The 21,327-nt window shown below is 45.1% G+C and overlaps 1 protein-coding gene across 4 annotated transcripts in view; it reads right to left on the reverse strand.

The window, feature by feature from the left end:
* Window positions 1–21,327, reverse strand: part of si:dkey-100n23.5 (cyclic AMP receptor-like protein A) — a 77,874-nt gene continuing 56,547 nt past the window's right edge. For all 4 annotated transcript variants that reach the window (XM_037280947.1, XM_037280945.1, XM_037280944.1 and 1 more), the window contains 2 exons: window positions 8,699–8,846; window positions 1–2,607 (listed from right to left, as the gene is read on the reverse strand). In XM_037280947.1, coding sequence (XP_037136842.1) covers window positions 2,437–2,607; window positions 8,699–8,846 — 319 coding nt within the window. In that variant the 3' untranslated portion in view covers window positions 1–2,436. The remainder of the gene's footprint in view (window positions 2,608–8,698; window positions 8,847–21,327) is intronic.

A 21,327-nucleotide genomic window follows, 5' to 3' on the forward strand; every position in this document is an offset into this window, starting at 1 on the left:
TTTGTTATGAAACATCTCAGCTGCTCATTTATTTGATCGAGGGCAAGTCAAGTCAAGCCAGCGACGGTGCCAAAAGAAAAAAAAAAAAAAAGGATGCAAGTCAGTGTGTGTATTGGAGTTAGATGGTGGCCAAACTGCGTCAAATTGCAAACTCAGTCGCGCGGCAGTGTCACTGACACCCGGCGGGAAAGTTCAACAGCTCGAGGGGGTGAAAAGGGGTCAAGTGTCGGGTCATTAGTTCAACTCGTCAGGAAAAGGCGAGTGACAGCGGTCACTTGACGCCGGCAGCTGCCTTTAAAAAAACAACAACAAAATGGAAGCTGAATTTAAATGATTAGGCTGCCAATCACAGTTCGCTAGCACCGACACAGTCCGTGAGATAGTGGACTAGCAGGGGCTGTTGCTAGGCACCGCTCGCCACGTGCCATAATTTACCTTTTTGTATGGACAAGGAAAAATCCCCAAGAATTTGGTGGTGTTTCTTTTTCATAAGGCTGAGCAGCACAGTGACCACCTTCTTCACAGGCACATACAAAAATAGAATGTAAATTTGACCATACAATGCTTTTATAAATACAGTATAACAAAGAGAAGTAGCATTTTGGCATATATAAAAAAAATATAAAACATCTATCGTCATTGCCCAAAGGGCAAAACACATGTTTCAAATGTTGCACTTGCTTTATGACTTTATTTCAGAAGAAACGAGATGTTTGTTTGACCTCTTAACTTGGGGAGCTCAGAGTTTCGTATTGTATGGCCTGTCACCAGTTGATGATGGACACACATGACGAGAACGTAATGTCTTGTATCTGTGGTTCAAATTTAGAAGCAATTGAAGAAAACATCTGGGACAAGCTGTTTTTTAAGGACCATTGAGAAATTGGAAATTAAACCAAAAATGACTGCTTGAAATCAGAATGACAGACTTCTTGTGTGTTTTTAGGCATGGTGTCTTGAGACTTTCTATTTGTGGTTCTACTCACAATATAATTTGATTTCACTTTGCTGAATGAAATTAGCTTCGAGGGTAGTGGCCAAAAGTGTCTTTAAAGGCTGCTTCAAAAACAGTACTTTCTGATACTGCGTATGAAAAAAACAAATGGACAAAACAATCAGCTTCCATTCATAAAACTGCTAAATGTCTTTAAAATGGTGTTGGATCTAAAAGGCAAATATAAATGTAACATACAAGTAAGATCAAAATTGAATGAACACCATTTTTGACCACTTTGAGAGCTCAAGAACTGTTGCACACAAAGCAGATCTGTGACCTGGTTTCTGAACATTTAAAGGGCAGAGAAATACAATAAGGACTTTCTCAGATTTTCAGACAGAAAAAAACACGTGTTTTTCCACAAAGGTAAAACCACATGTCTACAATATGATGTCATGACAGGATGTTGATTTGTGTATGCTGACACTTTGAATAATGACTGTTTGGTTTTCGACCAATCGTCGTCAAAAAGGTTGCATTTCGCAGAGCCTACTAAATGGAAGCTAAATTAGCTATTAACCTTTGAATTACGCTGATGTCAACATCCCGTGTCAATGTGAGGCTTCTTCGACATTCTAAGCTTCATAGAAACGTTAGCCAACGTTAGAACGTATTTTGGGGATATAACTGAAATTAATGCTTTTTTTTCAAATGAATGCACATTGAAAAATCTAACATTTTTATGGGCAATGAGATTTAGTCACAGTGATCATTTTTTCAGTAGTTGAAAATAAAATACCAAAAAAACAACAACCTTGACATGCGTGCTTTTTGAGGCAAAAGGAACAAATACTGTCCAAGGCAGGAAACGTGGATGCTTATTTGCCACTGTGCACCAGGCTCATGTATAAATAAGCGAGGAAGTCGTCGTGCTCCAGAATGCGTGAATTATGCGCGCGTGTGCCAGCGAGCGGCAGGCGCCAACGTTTTAAAAAGGCCTGCTTTTCCAGCACCTCTCCTGCAGAGAGGTGAAAAGGTAATTGCACCTTGTTATGATTGCCTTTCAGCGTTTTTTTCCCCCCTTCTTTTTTTCCCTCTCCCCTCCATCTTGGTGGTGTGCCAAAAGTGCGGATTGAGGGAGTCCTGGGGGCAGTGATGAGGAATGTTTTAAGACCTCGGGGATGCAGCGGAAGGAAGCCTTTTTAACACCACAAGGAGCTTTTTTTTTCGTCCCGGGGTTGTGGTATTGCAGGCGGCCCTGCTCAGTATGTGTGCGCGCGCGCGTCTTTAGGATATTAAATAGTAAAGGATGGGGATTAATAATGGAACCTGACAGCTCATCTCCGGCTTCTATCTGCCTGACTTTGCCTCCAATCTTGCCTTCCATTCTCTGCCTACCTCCTTTGCCTCCCTCTCGCTTTCTAATCCACCACATTTCTCTTTGTCAAGAAGCCTCCTGCTCCTCCTCCTGCCGCCGATCCTCGCCGCCTTTGTCTCCCTCAGGGCCCTCGGTCTTTCAGGGTCATGTTAGGCGCGTAGAAGAGCGTGTTGGCGTCTTCGTCGTCCTCGTCGTCGCTCAGGTCGGCCAAGTCGGCTTGGGTGTATTGCACGGTCCCGGCGTGATACTCGCCGATCCGGGTCCTGTCACACAGCCGTGACTGTAGAGCGAGCTGAGACACACACAAAGTTCACAATCACCTGGGATCGGGGGGGATTGATATCTTCACGTCTGACGCCGCGTTTTACCGGCTTAAGGCGGCCGGTTTTCCACAGCAAAATGGTACACCAAAAAAATTCACGCCGGAGAAAGGAAGTGAGAAAAGCTCCATTTTCCGCAGCAAATGGGAGCCTGTGGAGTCTAATACTGCAGAATCCACAGTAAAGGCACAGCAAATGGCATGAGTCTTCGTTGTGATTTTGTCCAAGTCAGCCCTTGGATCATTCTGAATCTCTTAAAACTGCATTGCTCAATAGATGATGCCTCGTGTTTATTTTCTGTTTGTGGCATTTCAAAAATGTTCACGAGTGGTCTTGTCGTGTTGCTACCACTGTACATGCCAATTTCTGCACGTCTTCCAGACATTGAATTTAAAGTCACAAACTCTGCCAGCACGTTTTATCTCTGACAATTTTGCGCAGCTAGTCGATCAGCCGTCACATCTGTTTGCAATGAGCAATCTAGTTTTTCGGCCAGTTTGTGCATATGCTAATCTTTAGTAAATCTATATTTCGCTATTTGGGATTTTAGTAAAGAAGTCCCACAGGCAACATTTTCACAGATTTTCCTTGACTCTCTGTCCTGTACTTATGGGACCGATGCGGTGTAATGATGCCAGTGACCAAAGAATGATGTTTAACACCTGAGAAAAAGTGTCCACACCCCTTTGTTATAAAAGCATTTGTCACTGACGGATCTTATTATCCTTGAACACACGCGTTTCAGGAATGCAGTGTGAAAAGAGCTCTTGATATCTGAAAGATCCTCTTGAATATTCCTCATAGCCAAAGCCAGCCACAAATTCAACATTTGGTATTAGACACACGCACACAAAGTGATAGAGAAATTGTACATTTGTCCTAAACGATCTTAGTTTCTTTAAAAATGCCATAATGGAATAAAGTTTCTTTTTAAGTTTCCCACCAGCAGTAAAAAGCCTTGTAAATGGGATTTCATTGGACACAAAGAGCCACAAATACTGTAGACGCCATGCGCCACTTAGTCGCTGGGTGCGTCATCCACTAAAGCCTCCCTAAAAACAGATGCCTCTTTTTTCACTTCAGAAAACGGGTACCAACTATAATTACCCCAACTGTTAGCACACAGACGTTCGAGCGTTGGTGAGCCTGTTGCAAGGCTGCTGCTAACCAAAACAGCAGGACCTATCAAGGAGCACATCACTGATGAAAAAAAATTAGAATTCTGAAGAGTTCCCTGGCTCTTTCTAGTCAGAACATCCATCCATCCATCCATCCATCCATCCGTCCATCCGTCCATCCGTCCATCCATCCATGGATTGTCTGACGAAAGAACAGTATATCATACTATGGCTTTACAGACAATTTGGGTCAGGCACTTTCCTTAATGGCCGCAATTTGTAAAGTCCGCTAATGGGAGGCTACGTTTCAATCAGCGTTGATTTGTCTGACTAAATGGAAAATGTGTTCGGAACTCAGTGGCAGGGCCTGTGAAATTAACATTGACAGCGGGTCTTTTCTTTTTTTCAATGCATTTTTTATATTGTGGTAAAAGAGGCTAAAGCGTTTGTGTTTTGTTTAGTGGTTCATTTTGTTAGTAGAATGAATATTTTAAATTCACCTTTGATGCAGATAAAGTTACAAATTATACCGCCTCATTGATTTTTTGAGCCCTTATGACAAAACAGTACATTGCAATGCAGTCTTCCTGTAAATTGTTCTGTACGTCCACAAATGGAAGCAATCGATGCTAACAAACATTTTCTTTCACTGCTAACATTCGGGTCTTTGCTCGGTGCTATTCTACTCACTGCTTGACTACTGTATGAGACATGACGTTGTTCTGTTTTGTTCTTTCAATTTATTCAGGGGACTCCTGGAATGCTGTCCTATTCTTAGAGCCAGAGAAAGCGGTGCCAAGCCCTCTTGAAACGACTTCTTGTTTTTATTCCACCAAAGAAATTGCCTGTGAGCCTTTTACGATTCTGGTGGAAACTGACATATTTCATATGCCGCAACCCCCATCCCTAAATCACTCAGTAGCCCCCACCACCCTAGAATGTTGTGAAAAAAAAACCATCCGTTTTTATCAATAGACGTGAAACAACAGGATCCATTAAAAAAAAAAAACATTGCTGTGAAATGCGCCTAATTTTGTCCGTTTAGATTTGAAGGGGACCGTCCACTACATATGGGGCATTTGGTGGAAAAACTTCAATGTTATGTTATTATATATAGAGCTATATACTAGTTGGCACAAAGTCAATATCTAATTAGACAATAAGATGGCTTTGTAAGATGTTTATTGATTTAATGTTTCACAGTTGCCTCAAAGAATTTGAACACACTTAACAACTCCGAACCACCTCAGCTGCACTTGTTTTAACAGAGCAACAGTTCCCATTTAGATGACCGGTGCATTAACTAAACGATGACACCAATGGTTGAAGGAGAAAAGCTGAACTTTGTCAGCAAGTCACATCTCTGCAGTTTGCCAGAACTACTAGAGCAGTTCACCTGTCAATGTCTTTCATGTCATCCATCTAAACTGAAGATGAATGTATGTAGGAGAAATTGCTACTTTGGAGTTTAAGTGTGCGCTAAAGAAAGCAATAAACGAACAAAAAAAGCATTGAGAAGGTTCGAGTTCAGTCCGGGTTGTTGCTTTGAACACATCACATTGGTAGGCTGACATTTAGACCATCAGATAAGGAGCTAATTACAAATAACCCTCTGATCTTGCGCACATCAGCAACATTTTTCGAGATTGCTGCTTGGTGATTAGAGACGACAAAGGAGGCATTTTATTCCCTTCCGAGAATAGTCATGGTCCAAACACGTGGCCTACGTTTGGACGGCAACGACGGGGCTCAGAAGATGGCTTGTGGCTGATGGCGAACCCTCGAGTGATTGCCAATGGCGTTAGTTAGCCGCGAAATGACCCAAAAGGCTGTTGCAATCGGGTCTCACGCTGCTCATAAATGAAAAAACAAGTCGTTGCTTGGAGTGGACGAAAACAAAGCGGAAGCGCCTGCAGCCAAATGTCGTTAAAAGCGGAGGTGATGGTTGTACAATCTGCTGTTAGAACAACAGCCCCAGAGAAATATTCTTCATTTGCATACTTTCCACCTTGGAATTATATCAATTGCTTACCACGTGCAACGTAAGAAATCTGTATTGATTAGAACCTGAGGGAGAAATGAGGTGGGGTTGTCGAGTCAAATTACTTTGACTTTTTCACCAATGATGAGTCACCTTTGGAAGACGTGACCACAAGACCTCGGTTGCACAAAGCAGAGTTTACGTAGGCAGTTGTCAAGCGGGCCATATTATCCAACCCTTACGGATCAGTTTGCCAGAACTTGGGCAGTACACCTGTCAATGTCTTTCTAGCTCAAGGGGATTTAAATTCCCAATTTTTTTTTTTTTGCTGCAAGAATACGTTACATTTGCCAACACTAGTCAATACACAGTACTCTGATTAATTAGCTAGCTACTAAATTAGCTTACTAAATGAACGTCAAGCGAAGGTGTAATGTTTGCCGTTTGCCAATTTGAAAGAATGCGAAGCTGCCTGGAAAGGCGCGTGAAGGCCGAATATAGGCTGCAGAGCAAGAACGAGGAAGGCAGAAAGAGAGAGAGAGCTAGCGAGAGAGCCAGCGGCTGCTACGAAGGCTGATAGTGGGTTGGGGGGAGGGAGCTGGCGATGAGGTGTCTGATGAAAGCGCAGATTCGTTGCGCCGAGGAAGGAATGTTTTGACGCTCTCGCAAGCGCCCACCCCCGCCGTCACCACCTCCCTGTCGCCCCCCCTTTCTCTCCCCCTCGCCACCGCCAATCTCGCACCTGATGTGAGGGGGGGCTGCTGGGAGTCGCATGCCAAGATGAATAACAACCGGCTGTTAGTCACGAACGCACACGGAGCCTGTCTGACTGGCACTGGCGCGTGCGTGCGTGCGGGCGGGCGGGCGGGCGCGCCGTCGCCGATTTCCGTACCCTCGTTCCCTGACACAAACATCATTTTCTCCGTGATTTACGAAGGCGCCGCGATTCCATTTCACTTGTGTTGTCTTCTTTCCCTCGCGCCCCCGCTCGCCACGCCGAAACATTGACATTTGCGTTGAAGGTCATACCACACATTCTTCTCTTCCAGTTTGTGCTCATGGCCGCTTATCAGCCTGGCTGGCGATACTGACTGGATGACAAAGACTGCGCGTGCGAGTGCGCGCGTGTGTTTGTGCGTTGGAAACGAAGACAAGAGACTACTTCATCCCCCGCCTCTCGTGGTTCGATATCAGCGCTGGCTCATATCCGCAAATACTGTCAATGTTGCTAGATTGAGACAAATCAGTGGGGAGCGCTATTGATCGCGGTGTTTATTGAAGTGCAGGCGACGACGGTTCAAATGTGCAAACATCCTCCGTCAGAACGCGGTCGCCTAAAAGTGGCAAAAAGTGAGCCCAGGGATGATTTTTTTTTTTTACTAGCACAAACTTGTGATAGTGTAGCTTTCTGTACTTGCCACGGTGGACGACTACCGTAATTTTCGGACTATAAGTCGCGTTTTTTTTTCATAGTTTGGGTGGGGGGGCGACTTATACTCAGGAGCGACTTATATACATATATATGGTTTTTTTTCACTTTTATGGGCATTTTATGGCTGGTGCGACTTATACTCCGGTGCGACTTATAGTCCGGAAATTACGGTACTAATATGATACAGCTTTGGAAGTGTCGCCTATATTTTAAGCAAAAGGAGAGTGGAGAAAAGCTGTTATCACACAATATTTTCCCAACACTTTTTAGCGAAAATAATATGATTTTGGGGCGGGGGAAATCTAATGCCCCCCCCAAATAGACTATTTCATTTTTTTCTTGTAAAGAGAAGACGTACGTTCTTTAACTTTCATAAAAGAGAGCAAAGTGGAGATGTCACAGTTTAAGCATCCTGAGTCAAGCGCAACAGGCTAAGCCAATGTTAACGTATGCTTCCATCCATCCATTGTCGATAAAACTGGACTGGATTTGTCGCCAGTCAATCACAGAGCACACGGAGATAGGAAACGATTTACAGTCACATTCACACCCGCTCTGGACCCACGCTCCCTGCACTGATGTCTGGTGCGTAACAGTGACTCATCATTGACCTAGCATTTGTGTTAGTTTGAGTCTTTTCCAGCGTTGCGACCAACAAATCTGCACGACCAATGACAGGACAGGATAGCAGCTGTATGTCTCCAGGGGTGGATAGATATTTTGCAGCAGACATGGAAAATCTCACTGCGTGACAGTAAAATAATTGGGTGAAATTAAACTAATACGTCCAATGACATATGTTTCCATACATCACCAAAACAAATAAATGTTTTTTAAATAGACAATAAAACACATTTAGAATGGTCGTTCAGACAATGTTTACACTGCACCTCAATCCCGATTTTTTTTTTTACCAATATACAATATTTGATTTTTTTCATGCAGTGTGAACGGTACAATTCCGAAGTTTTCAAATCCAACCCGGCCCACTTTTCGTATATGGACATAAGCTCACTCCGAACTATATTTACGTAAGTACATAAACTGCCGACTTGACATATTTTGTCATTCGATGTCATGTTTTGTGTGCATGTGTGTCACATCATGACAGTGTTGTGTTCCCTTCACATCAGAAGTGGCTTTTGTTTTTGTGATGTACATAAATGAGTACATAAGGGTTTGACTAAAAAATCCGAGTTGGTAATAATACAGTATAAATGTAGTCTTAAATGAGCAGTGATTAGAATTGACCTTAGCAGGGATGTGTGACGCCCTTAACAGACTAACTCAACAAACAAATTTGGGTTACTTCATTGTAAACCAAGGACCCCTCGCACTGAGATTGACATTATATTAAAATGAAAAATTGTGGCATAAAATTTGACGTTAAATGTGCATACATGGACAGCCTCAAAATTGTGATTTGAAACTTGAATATCAAAACTGTAATACAACAGAACATGACACAATAAATCGCAATTTTGATAATCCGATCGACAAAACAAGCAAAAAAAGATGCAACTGACACATACCTGCATGCCAGTGGGACTCAGTAGGCTCCGCCAGTCCCGATCCAGACCAAAGACGAAGGCGTTGGCCAAGCCATGAAGTGGAGCCGATAGCACGTGCAACAGAGTGAGGGAGAACGACGGATCCAGTGGGTAAAGGGCGTTGTGGAGCCTGGCGGAACACAGCGGCACAATGTTAAGTTTTAAAATCAAGTTGTAGGATAATAGTTACTATGGCAACATTGATTCACCAAATGACCAGGAACTGAATAATAGCATGTGAAAATAGCGTAAACTAACATTAGCATTGGTGTTATTTTTGTCACGTCTAGCCGTCAAATGTTACAATGAAGAATGTGCTTGGCCAATGAGGGATGAGCAATGCCAATAAAATACACCAAGAGACAATCCAGCGCTAAAGCCCAGCAACAGGGTGGGCTAACATTAGCGTGTGTTTATTTTTGTCTTTTCTAGTCGTCCATCCTGAAATGTTAAGATAAGGATGGCGCCCACGAAGACAGAACCGGCTGTGTGTGGGGGGGGGGGGGGGGGGGGGGAACGGGAAAAGGCAGCGAGCGTGAGGTTGACAGATCAACCGGAAGGAAGCGCGAGGAAGACGACAAGTGAGTGACAGAGCGAGAAGGAAGGGTGAAAACGAGAGGTAATGAGAGCGAGCGTCGCGGGCGGCAAAAAAAAAAGGGAGAGGGAGGGGTGGCGAGCCGGAGGAAAACGGGGGAGGGCGAAAAGGAGCGAGGCGAGCTTTATATCAGCGTTTAAGAGCCCATTAGGCAGCGCGAGACGTCTGGGCTGACACATTCTTGGCTGCCGCTTCGACAGCACACAGCACTTTACAAGGGCGGCGAGAAGCAGAGAGGCGGAAAAGTGGCGGAGCGCTCCGTTCCGACTCCGAGCCGCCGTTTCCTGCTCATCCCGTCCAAATCCTCGCCATCCTATCCACGTTTGCTTGTGTACACATTTCCCCGCCACCGTGCATCTATCGCCAATTTGGCTCTTCCATTCGACCCGCTCAAGGCTGCTTTGCCTCGCTGGGAAGAAATTCGAAGGATGCTGGCCAGCAATTGACCCTGGATTAACCCCGTATTAGTCCTCCACGCAGGGTTAGCGTGTCCCTAATGTTTTTTTCATTGATCTATTAGCCAGGGAATCAATGTGTACGACGCTTACGGTGATTTTGGTGCGAGGGGGCGGAAATAAGCGGCCACAGCGGTTGACTTCACCACTTGGAAAGCCATCCCTGGGCTACTCGCATGTTGCCTGCAGCTTGGTCATCCGTAATAAAAGAACAATTTTATTCTATTATCAGCCAATGAGGCGCCTCTTTGGTGACAGTTTTTCCTCCATATTTGTTTGTTCTCAAGCAGTAACCAAAATATAGTAAAGTCCCATGTATTGCTTGGGATATGATCCATCCCCACTCGCAAAAAGTGGAAATCCACAATACAGAGAGACCATTTTAAAACTCATTCACTCCCAAAGATGTGTTTTTACGAGTCCAGACATTCATTAGCAGATCCTTTTTTATCAATCTGTTTCAAATGTTAGGATACAGCAGGGTCTAAAAATGTCAGATAGAGAATTTAAACAACTTTCTTTCATGGAATTAAAAAGTGGGGCCTGGTGGAGAGGCATGTGATGTAGCTGACTACGTGTGAGTGTGAGCTGTGGCAGACAGCAGCTCCTTTGTGAGTGAGCTCATTGTGTTTAACATTGCTGATCTCCTGGCATTCAATAAACAGCTAAAAAAAATACATTGCTGATTGTGACTCTCCTTTCACATCATTAAATATATTGTAAAAACCCATCAAGAACAATAGTTGTGGGGGGGGCAGGAAGGGTGGACTGCAGTATAGTGGGCTAACTCCATTTTCCTAATCTCACTGGAGCCTGCATTAGGTCCGAGAAATAGCATCAGGGAGTATCCACTTTTGAACATTGACACGTGAAACATTTCGATCCAGGGGGTCCTCGGTTTAAAACGAATGGTGCGCAATGAGCTAGTAAACAAAACAGCCTCTGTACAGGCCAGTCAAGTCTCATCTTTTATTCCCACGCGAATGGTATTTGTTCATTGTTGAGGTTTCTCGTTTCTGACTGGAACCACAAAAAAAGCCTCAGACAGAACTGCAGGTGAACAAGCGCAGGAGATGATTATGTAGATTTCTTCGCAAATCTTCTTATAATCCCCTTTTATCCTCTTTTGCGGCAGAAGGTTGGAAGGTTTATTTTCTATTAATCTGTCGCCACTTACCTTCCAAAATACCTTTGGAAAAAGTTGTGACGGGAAGAAGAAAGAATACCTCCCACCCAGCGCAGTGTTGGCAACAGGTTGAAAATCGGCCTAGCGAGCCGCATCCGACCTGCCAACCCGAGGGCGACCGTGTCAAGTCTTAAGGGTCTTAACGCGCCGGCTAATGAAAGCGGTGGCGGCGGCCTGGCTGCGAGCGGAGCAGCGGCGCCGCGTGTTTTCTGGGTTAGCCTTAACCGCCGTATCTCAAGAGGAGCGGCGCAGCTGCTGCTCACATTCATTTCACTTCCCATTAAAGGTGAAATAAATCAGCAGTCCCCACACAACCTCTGCAGGACAAACACACACGCCCGCACACACACACACACACACACACACCCACACACACACAAATAGATCTGTGCATGTGAGAGGGTCACATGCGTCGCGGATGTCAGGTGGAGAGGAAAAGGCGGTGAATGTGCATTTGTGTGTGCGCTTTTCTGAACGCCACAGCGGTGAGAGCAAAACTAGCGTGTGTGCGTGTGTGTGCGCGTGAGGCGGCTATTTCTGGCATCTCATTTTTTCCCCCCCTCCTGCTGCCGCAAAGAAACGCGATCGGCGTCCGGGAAACGAGAGCTGGCAGCAAGCAATCATCTGCCTGCCACACACACACACACACACACAAACACATACACACACACACAGACGCACACACACGCGCGCACACGCAGGAACGCGTGCGCACACACACAAACGAGCGCAGCGCCGAGCAACATGCACCATGGCAACGGAACAGCCGCAATTAGAGGCAAAGAGCCTTTCCCCTCCATCGAGGGAGAGCGAAATGAAAGGAAGAAAGAGCGGGCGAGCAAGATAGAGGGAGAGAGCGAGCGAGCGAGCGAGACGGGGGCGGGTGGCGGCGGCGGCGGCGGGGGGTTTGTAGAGACGAGTGTCAGAAAACGGCGCTGCACAGGAAGAAGGGGGGACAAGGTGGGGGGGGGGGTAGGTGGTGGAAGAGGAAGAACACAAGAGAGGTGAGAATGTGCAAGAGCAAGGCTGCGAAAGGGGAACGAGGGCCCTCGAGAGAGAGCGAGATGGCGCTGAGAGGCCCCTGGGGGAGGTGAAAGCACCGAGCGAGGCCGAGGCGACAGGAAGAAGAAGGAGGCAGCGAAGGAGGAGTGATATCAAAAAAGACAGATTGCGAGACACGAGCGAGACAAACTAGGAGATTACGGGCGAAACGCGATAGAGGGAGGGAGGGAGGGTGGATGTGTGAGAGTGCGAGCGTGTGCGCCGCTTTCTCTCGCGAGCGCCGCGCTAATGAAAGATGAATGAGGGAGGCAGTGGTGGGAAGCGTGTCTGCAGGCGATGCCAGGCCAGGCTGATGTGTGCATAAATGTGTGTCAAAGTGTGTGTGTGCGTGTAGTCAAGCGTGCCTCGCACTTGGCTGGCAGGTGACGGCCAACGAGGACGGCGTCGCACGCGCCGGAGGTCGCTCGCCTGAGAGTCATCCACGCTTTTTAATCGCATGCCGGCGTACAGGAAATCAAATGAACGCCGTCACCACAGTATTCATTGGCCGCGGAATCCAAAACTGATCTCAGTTTTACTCTATCGTTTCAAGTTTTTGAGCCCTGTGATTTAAATGTCTATGTATGTAAATAAAACACTAAAAAAAAAAGCATAAAAATACAACTTACAACAGTGGTATGTATGCCCATGTTTACAAGGTTAAGAAAAAAGCCAGAACTCATCTTCTTAATTTATACTATGTTTTCTTTTTACCAATTGGGAGCTGCACACACCTTGGCACAAAAAGGTTTCCAAAAGAGTCCAATAATAATAAGATGGCAAGACTTACTACAGCTAATCAGTGGAATTTGACTCTGGTAAAGTGTGGAGAAAAGCTTGGGGTGCTGGAAAATAACGGATTCATATTAGAATCAGCATGCCAAATGTTAGTTTAATTAATTCTACTATATTGTTTCAAATTGTACATCAGTGTAATAACCTTTGAAAATACACCTAGCGGCTAAGGCATTTTTTTTCCACCGTAGCAAGTTCGTACCTTTCACGGACTGGCAACTATTCAGCAGCCGGGGGTGGATCAATGGTACAACAAAAAATGCCAATTGTTTGGTTTTCACCAATATTGTATAAACCTTTAGCATTAGCGTGCATTAGCAGTTAGCCACCAAGAGTGACATTCTCAGGGTATTTTCATTGGTGACAAATCAGTTTTGAAGGCGTCATTGACTCATTGGAGAGCCGCTTGCCGTAGATCGGCCTTTCGTGCACAGCGAAAAAACGTTTTTTTTTTACTCATTTTGCTCTCTTGTGGATTGAATAATATAAACGTCCAATATGAATTTTCATGCATTAATACCATCACATCAAATTTGAACCAGATCGAGTAGATTTTCAAAACTGGTCAAGGGTAGCCCAAAAATGAATCTCTACCATTTTGAAGCTTTCGTCGTCAGAGAATTGTCTGGAACAGAATATTAATGTGCGGCTTACGACTGAGGCAACCCACTCTTAAAACTATTTTCAGAACAAAGCAAATCTGTACCCGGATTGTCAAACTTTGTACAGGCCTAGAGGGAGATAAAAAGAAGATGTAGTATGTGTGTTTGTGGCTATGCGTGAAGTCAAGCATGCCTTGCACTTGGCTGGTACGTGCCGGACAAGGAGAATGGCGTGTCCCTTGCTTGAGAGTGATTGTTGCCTTTGCGTCGCATTGCCGGCTCACAGGAAGTCAAATGAAGCTACGGTGCCTCCAAGGCTGCCCAAGAAACGCCTCATCGATCATGTCAGTCTCTCGCCTGCCCATAAAATTTCGTGCAAAATCCTACGACACCATGCCAATCGAATGATCTTTCCAGTCATTACCATTATTCAGCTATGCTAATATCCCGACTGCACGTTTCCACCAAGATGTACATTTTATCCTGCATTTCCAGAAATAACGGTTGGCTGCCCCACTTCTGATACCAAAGGGTTAGAGTTTGCAAGATTGATGAAAAACTGACTTTTAAAACTATTAAACATGGGTTGAAAGAGAACTCTCCAGAAGATAATGGGAAAAGTACAGCTTTTGACAAAGGACTTCTGACACCATTTTTCATGGCAAATTCAAAGTTTGAACCTGTGTCTATTGCATTTTCAAAAGCCGTACAGGCCCAGAAGGAGATAAAATGAAGTGTGTGTGTGTGTGTGTGTATAAAGTGTGTGCCACACTCGGCTGGCAGGTGTCGAACAATGAGGACGGCACCACACGTGCTGGAGGTCACTCGTCTGAGAGCAATTGCCGCCTTTTAATCACACGCTGGCTCGCAGGAAGTCAAATCGACGGCGTCTCGAAGGCCACTCTGGCTCGCTTATTGAAGAAGCGCTTCATCGATCATGTCGGCCCCTCGCCTGCCCATCAGATTCCGCGCGGAATCCCGCCCACAGGGCCGCTTTGTCAAAGAATATCAGTCCACACAGTATTCCAACATCTATGACATCATAGAACCAAAAAGACAATCTACTGAATGCACCACAACTGAGACAATCCATTTGTGACACAATTTGTGGTAAAGAAGTAGACACATTTCAACCACAATCGGTTGGCTTTTGTCTAAATTGTACCCCTTATGACGAATAGAACAAACATAAAACACAATTTTAGTCAATTGCCCACAGCAAACCTCACACTTGGCCGGAAGGTGTCAGACATCTTGTCTTGCCTGCCCATTAGATTCCGTACAAAGGGCGTTTATCTCTTCCAATATCCCGTTGTGTCAGACCAACTGTCTTTCCAGTCATGGCTTTGCAGATGCTGCAAATGCCCCGTTTCCACATGCATGAAAGAGCGCTTCATTATTTTCTGCAGGTTATAGAGTAAAACAACAGATCTGGACCACTCTTAGGTATTAAAAGAGCATTTTCTGGAAACCACATGGTGAAGATTATAAGGCAAATAATAATAGCGAGCCTCACATTTGGCTTTTACATGTCAGACGACTTTTAAATGCGTACCTGGTCACGGGAAGCCGAGCCGACAAGACCGCAACAATAGGCTGGTCGCACTTATTGAAGCGTTTCATTGGTGATGTCAGATTCCTTGCAAAATCCCATCCTTCTCCACCCTGCCAGTCAGACCAGCTTTCCTGTTATCGTGTTGTGGGTGCATCTAATGCATCATTTCCACCAAGCAGTGCAATTTGCTTGATATTATTCAGCCTTTTCCAGAAACGCACACCTCAAAGGCATCCCGCTTCTGACCAGAAATGTACGCATTACAATAAAGGCTTCCCATTTCTGACCTCATTCTTGACGGAGGAGGTTCTCAAACAGAATTTGAATCTGGGTCTGTTGGGTTTTGTAGTACCAATAGAACTGATTCTTTGCACTTTTCAGCAGTGGTTGACAGAATCGTCACTTTTCTCGGAAATGCGATAGGAAGAAAACAAAAACTATGCCATTATAAAAACACAGTGGATTTCGACTCAGAGCTGATTAAAAGCCGTTAGTGTTTTTTCTTTCATTTTTTCCCAGAATTGGAAAAAAGAGGCATTGCAGTCAACAGCGATACATCATTATGTAAAGCAGGGGTGTCAAACTCCTTTTTGTCGCGGGCCACATCGTAGTCGTAGTTTCCTTCCCTCCATTATGAAAGTCAAAGGCTACACAACAAACTGATGAATTCTGAGACTAGTAAAAACTGCTTAAATATTTTAAAAAGATGAATGGTAATAAAAATTACTAGCAGTATCTCTATTATTTAAAAGTGAAGATAATTTGTAATTTCAATATTGCCGATGCACAATTTGTCTTCGCGGGCCACGTAAAATGATGTGACGGGCCGTATCTGGCCCCCGGGCCGTGGCTTTGACACCCACCTATGATATAACGGGAGAACTCCCAAAATATTAGCGGTTCTCGTAGTTTAGTCTGACACGCTATTGCCATCCCGCTTGCTAGATACACACCAGTCAAAATGAGGACTTAGCGTTACAAATCGTACCACGGCGAGCTGATACAGGACGACGTCTTTGTGGCGTCACACATCCGCTGAGCCGCCAATGAGAGTCTGCTAGCCTGAGAGCCTCCTTCCGGAGAGCTGAAGGCGGCCAAAACAGTCATCCTGACCCTGATTGCACTTCCTCTTCTCCTCGGCTGACTCGCTTCTCTTTTTTTTCCTTCTCTTTCACTCCAGACGAATCATTCGGTTCAAAATGCCAAAACAAGGCTCTTGTGCTGGCCACAACGCTCCTTTTAAGAGACAATGGAAACCCTTTAAATGAAAGGAATTTTTCCGCTTCAACACATGATAACGCTTGACTCCTGGGTGAGGTTGGGGTGTGTGCACGCCCTGTCTGGATTTCCGTAACGTTCTTGAAACATGACCGCATTTAAGGCTATTTACTGAACTGCACCAAAATGCCGGAATCGTTCAGAGAATAACGATTCGCCAATTTTCCTTTAATTTGGTGTGAAAAGAGGTACGGTCAAGGTGTACAAGTGGAACATTAAAACAAAACCACTATGACATTCTGAAATTTCAGTTTGGGACTAGGATCTTTTTTAAAACAGATTTTGAATAATGGATCATGTTTTCATTCTTGTTCATTCATTCGCTGTAGAAAAGAAAGACAAGAAAACAAATAGAAAGCAAATAGACTTGAAGCGACATAATTTCTGGCCATTACCAGTTGTGTCCTACATGTAATGATAATCCCCCGCACTGTCTGGTGCACTGTCTGGTTATGGTGGCAAAAATGCAGACTTTTCTTACCAAGATGTATATCAAGGCCTATTTCATTCTTGAAAAACATGAAAGAAATTCAAGACGTTAGTGTCACATAGTACTGTAGAACAGTGACCTTGAAAACTCAAACTTGGCAATGATGATCGTGGTACAATTCAACACCATTTTGGCGGGTTATTTATGGCTTTTTGTCCCCGACGGATTTCGATTCCTACGGCAGTGACATCGTTTGCACGTAAGCCTGAATGCGCCATAGGCATGATGTCGTCAAGTCATGATTACGGTCAATATTTGCATGGAAAACATTTCAAGACCGTAAACATTAAACAGTAAGTCGGGTTGTAATCGAGCATCGACGTTTGCTCTCGGTAACCTCAAAACATATGTCGGAGCTGACTGTAGGTACACCAAGGGCCGACTGTGAACCCAGTAGACCTTGGTTGAAATCCAAATTCAGGATTCTTCAGTCATTATGCAATGTGCTCACTTGGGAGGACCCTGGGCGACAGAACCATGAAATGGGTGTGACGCTAAGGTAAAAAAGAAAGGTGGTGGCCGCCTGACGGAACAAGCCGTTACTGTACGCCAAGTACCTTCCAGGGATTTCGTTCCAACCCATTAGAACCAAATTGACGGTGATTTGCATTGGGGTTCCTTAACCCACGGTGTCAGACATGTGACTTCAAATGGTGGCTTTAAGAGCAAGCTGAGGAGGACACGCTGGCTCCTCAAACACAAATCGTCCCACCGAATAAGTTCTCAGGATTAACTTAGCGACACCATCGTGTGTCCAGTCGATCGCACGGGCTGGGCGTTTGACTGTTTGTGCACGAGTATAGCCTTGCGCGCGTCGTGCCACAATATGTGTGCGAGCCAAAGAGCGAAAAAAGAGAGAGAGAGAGAGAGAGGGAGGGAGGTAGAGCAGATGATAGAGTGGGCTTTAGCGATTCCCCGGAGTGTGAGGCAGCGTTTACGGCACTCTCAGAGCAGCCAGAGTGATGAATATTTAAAGACGTGCCTGAAAGCGCGGTGGGGAGGTGGTGGTGGTGGTGGTAGTAGGGGGTTGGGGGGTATATAGCGGACGGTGCGTGTGTGCGGGTGTGTGCGGGGCGTGCTTGCATCTCACACAAAAATAAAGTGGCCATGAGCATGTGACAGAGGATCTCTTTCCTGCTTGTGCCTGCATGCATAGTATAGAGCATACATATAGCATGTTTATTGCCTTCACTATATATGGTGCATTTGCGACGTGCTAATTATCGCCATGTGTCGCCAAGCCGTCCTTATATATTCATTTTCGCATGTTGCAAGGCGTGTTTGTGCGTCCAGACTGAGCACGGGCAACACACACACACACACACACACACACACACACACACACACACACACACACACTCGCTTCCCCCCTGGTCCCCAGCGTGCTCTTCGCTCAATCCTGCAGGCCAACGCGGTCTCGCTAAATGGGGATGAATAGCGGAGCGTTGCCGCCGTGCGACGGGAGACGAATGGCTACAGGGCTCTCGTCTCCGGTTACACACCGACCGCTACCGGGGACGCACACACTCTATAAGGCTGCCAACAAAAGGGAATTATTGTCATAATATGTTGACTGTGTTAAATCACAAATGTTTTTGTTTGTTCTTAAATTGTCAGAAAATTGGATGGAAATGCATGGCCCATGACAATTTGAATTTTTCAATCAAACTCGATCTTTCAGTCGTGACTACATTCGAACCAGCTAACCAACCAGCATCAAACTAGAAATGAAGCGTTATAGACAAGCCACGCCTGCTATCAGACGGCCTTGTTCGATGGTTCATTTGAACCAGTTGGTAAAGGTCTCCAAAATGTTCAACAACTCCCTCTCTACTACACATTTTGATAAAATGACCGTCATCTCTGTTCAAGCCAATCACAAGCTCATACATCATGACAAACTCATCACTCGCCACGCATGCCCTCAAATATGGCTAGGCCCAATGTTAACACCCTGCTAATATAGCTTCATTAACTAGCTTCTGACTAAATATATCATCGTCAAATTTAAGAAATATTTTATTCAAAATCAATACGACAATTTTCTAAAGTACAAGCCCTAGAATTCGCCCCAAAATGGCCGCTTTAAAGTAAAATGGCTGATTTCCTGTTTCGTTATTACAGCATTGGAATGATAAAGGAAGACCAAAAGTGGCATGACATACGACATACGATAAAAATTTTTGCAAAACGGTGATACTGCCTTTTGAATCCACGCTGGTGTCAAGAGAAAAGATAATTCAGAAAGATTGGTAGACAAATAGCGAAATTGTGTGCGCGTTGAACGTTTCTAGACACTGCACACTATTAGACCAATAAAATGGAGTTGTTTTTCCTCATCATGCAGTTTCTTAGTTGTTAACAAATTAAGATGTCTAAAAAAACAACAACATAAAAACCAAATCTGGATGTGTACCCAACTTCTGTCGGCAGGGAATTGGTACTTGACAGTCCATGTTTTTGTCATTGTTCAATCACACACAGTCAAACGGAAGTAAACACACATAGAAGCAAAGATAAGTCAGAACATTTCTGTTTCTGAGACGCCGGCTCGTTTCACCGACGACGTTATAGCGTGTAAAATAAAACGCACGCCAAGCCGCAAAAGTTATTCTGAGAGGCGGAAGGAAGACAGCGTCGGAAAGCGGGAGCAGCGGGGAGGAAAGAGAGAACCAACACATCCTGCGATGCAAAATACAGCGCGATAAGCGTTAATATTTCCCGACCACCACAAACCCCCCCCCCGCCACTCTTCCTCCACCTTCCTTCCTCTCTTCCTTTCTTCCTCCCTCCATCCTTCCCCTCCTCCTCCGCCGCCGCCGCCACGTTCTCTTTGAGGGATGAATAATAACTGCTGCTCTGAGATTTCCTTCCTCGTTTTTCAAAGCGCCGAGCGGAGATGGGGAAGGTCTGCCTGGCCTCGGCGTGCGCACACACACAAGGCGAAAAGCACGCACACACACACGCACACACACGGCAAAGCACAGACGCACGTACGCGCTGTCTTGTTCTCTCTGCTCGCCTGGAGCAGGGAAATCAGATCTCCTCCAAAGAGCGGCGGGGTGGTGTGGGGATGAAAGGGGGGTTCAGGCCTTGTAGGGAGCCCATACAAAACTCTCCTGCTAGCACATGTGGGCTGACACACACACATACGCACGCACAAACACACACAAAGTAAAAAAAAAAGAAAAAAATAACATCGAGGGACAACGAGAAAGGCGCCGGATGCGTCCCTGCGGCGACAGGGTGAACTCAAGGTTATGCAGACACATAGGCAGTTCAAGCCCCCGCCGCCAGGACCAATCCGTCGGCTCGGAGCAGCCCCGCGGAAAGGAGCGTAACCTCAATCGCTCACAGGCAACTAGAGCGCCTGCCTCGTGCCTCGCCTTTTGGGTAAAAATAAGGAGGGGGGATGAAAATTGGAGAAGCATTTTCTTTTCCTGCGCATGCTTTTAAGCTGCTTTTACGTCCGTCCAAGCTCACCAGTTTTGAACAATAAACCTTCACCTGCCATGCATTTCAAATGCAACAACATTGATAAGTGAAGAGCCTGACATTAAAGGAGCGTAACCCGACGCTGAACTCGTCAAAGAAGAGGGACCGCGAACAGATAACAAACACAATGGCGCATAGTTGACCTCTGCCAACAATCCCAAACCAGCCCATCCGGAAAAACGCTGTTTTCGCATAGCTGGAAAGTTAGTTCAAATAGAAAGACGATTAGAATAGTAGATTTGTTCAACATATTTTTAAGGGCAATGTGGGCTAGTGGTTAGCAAGTCTGCCTCACAGTTTCGAGGGTTTGAATCCCTGCTCAGCTTTCTCCAGCTGCTTCCCACACTAGCAGGCACGTTAGGATAATTGGCTCTAAATTGTCCATTGGTGAAATTATGAGTGGGAATGGTCTATGTGCTCTGCAACTGTCAGTCAGTCAGTCCATTGTGTATCCTCTCATCATAAAGTCAGCTGGGATACCCTCCAGCTCACCCTCGACACTAATGAAGACACGTTTTTCTAAGGTTAAAACGGAATAGTGTCAAATCACACATGGACATTTGTTGCAAAGAGGCCACCAGTGGCCCAAGCCAATGGAGTACAAAAAGTGCAGAAGACCATTATAAAAAAAATAAAGAAAATAGAAATAGGAGGTTGAAATGTTCTGCCTCTGGCTATAAAATGGTTCACTGAAATACTCTCAACGAGCACATTTAACTGCACTGTTCTTTTGTTATGACATTATATTCATCCTAATATCCAACAGGGTTCCAGCATTTTTATTATTTGCAAAACTGGATTCAAGAAAAAACATGTTAAATAACAGTTAATTATACACAAATACTTTACAGAAAAGTTGATGGTTTGAGTCAGTGCGAGTGCGGCATTTACGCATGAATGCAAAATGTCGGAATGATACCATTTGTGGAAAAACTCTGGTAACTGAATATTATCAATCAAGTGTGCACACACTCTTAAATGGGGCGTTTCTGAACAAAAGCTGTGGCGCTCATCGACATGCACAAGCGCGATACTCACTGAAGGCCATTTGTAATGTGCGAGCAATTACTAACGTGCGTAGTCGGGATACATAGTCACAGGGAGATCCTCATCCAAGCT

The sequence above is a fragment of the Syngnathus acus genome, chromosome 21, assembly GCF_901709675.1.
Source record: "Syngnathus acus chromosome 21, fSynAcu1.2, whole genome shotgun sequence".
NCBI classification, from domain to species: Eukaryota; Metazoa; Chordata; class Actinopteri; order Syngnathiformes; family Syngnathidae; genus Syngnathus; species Syngnathus acus.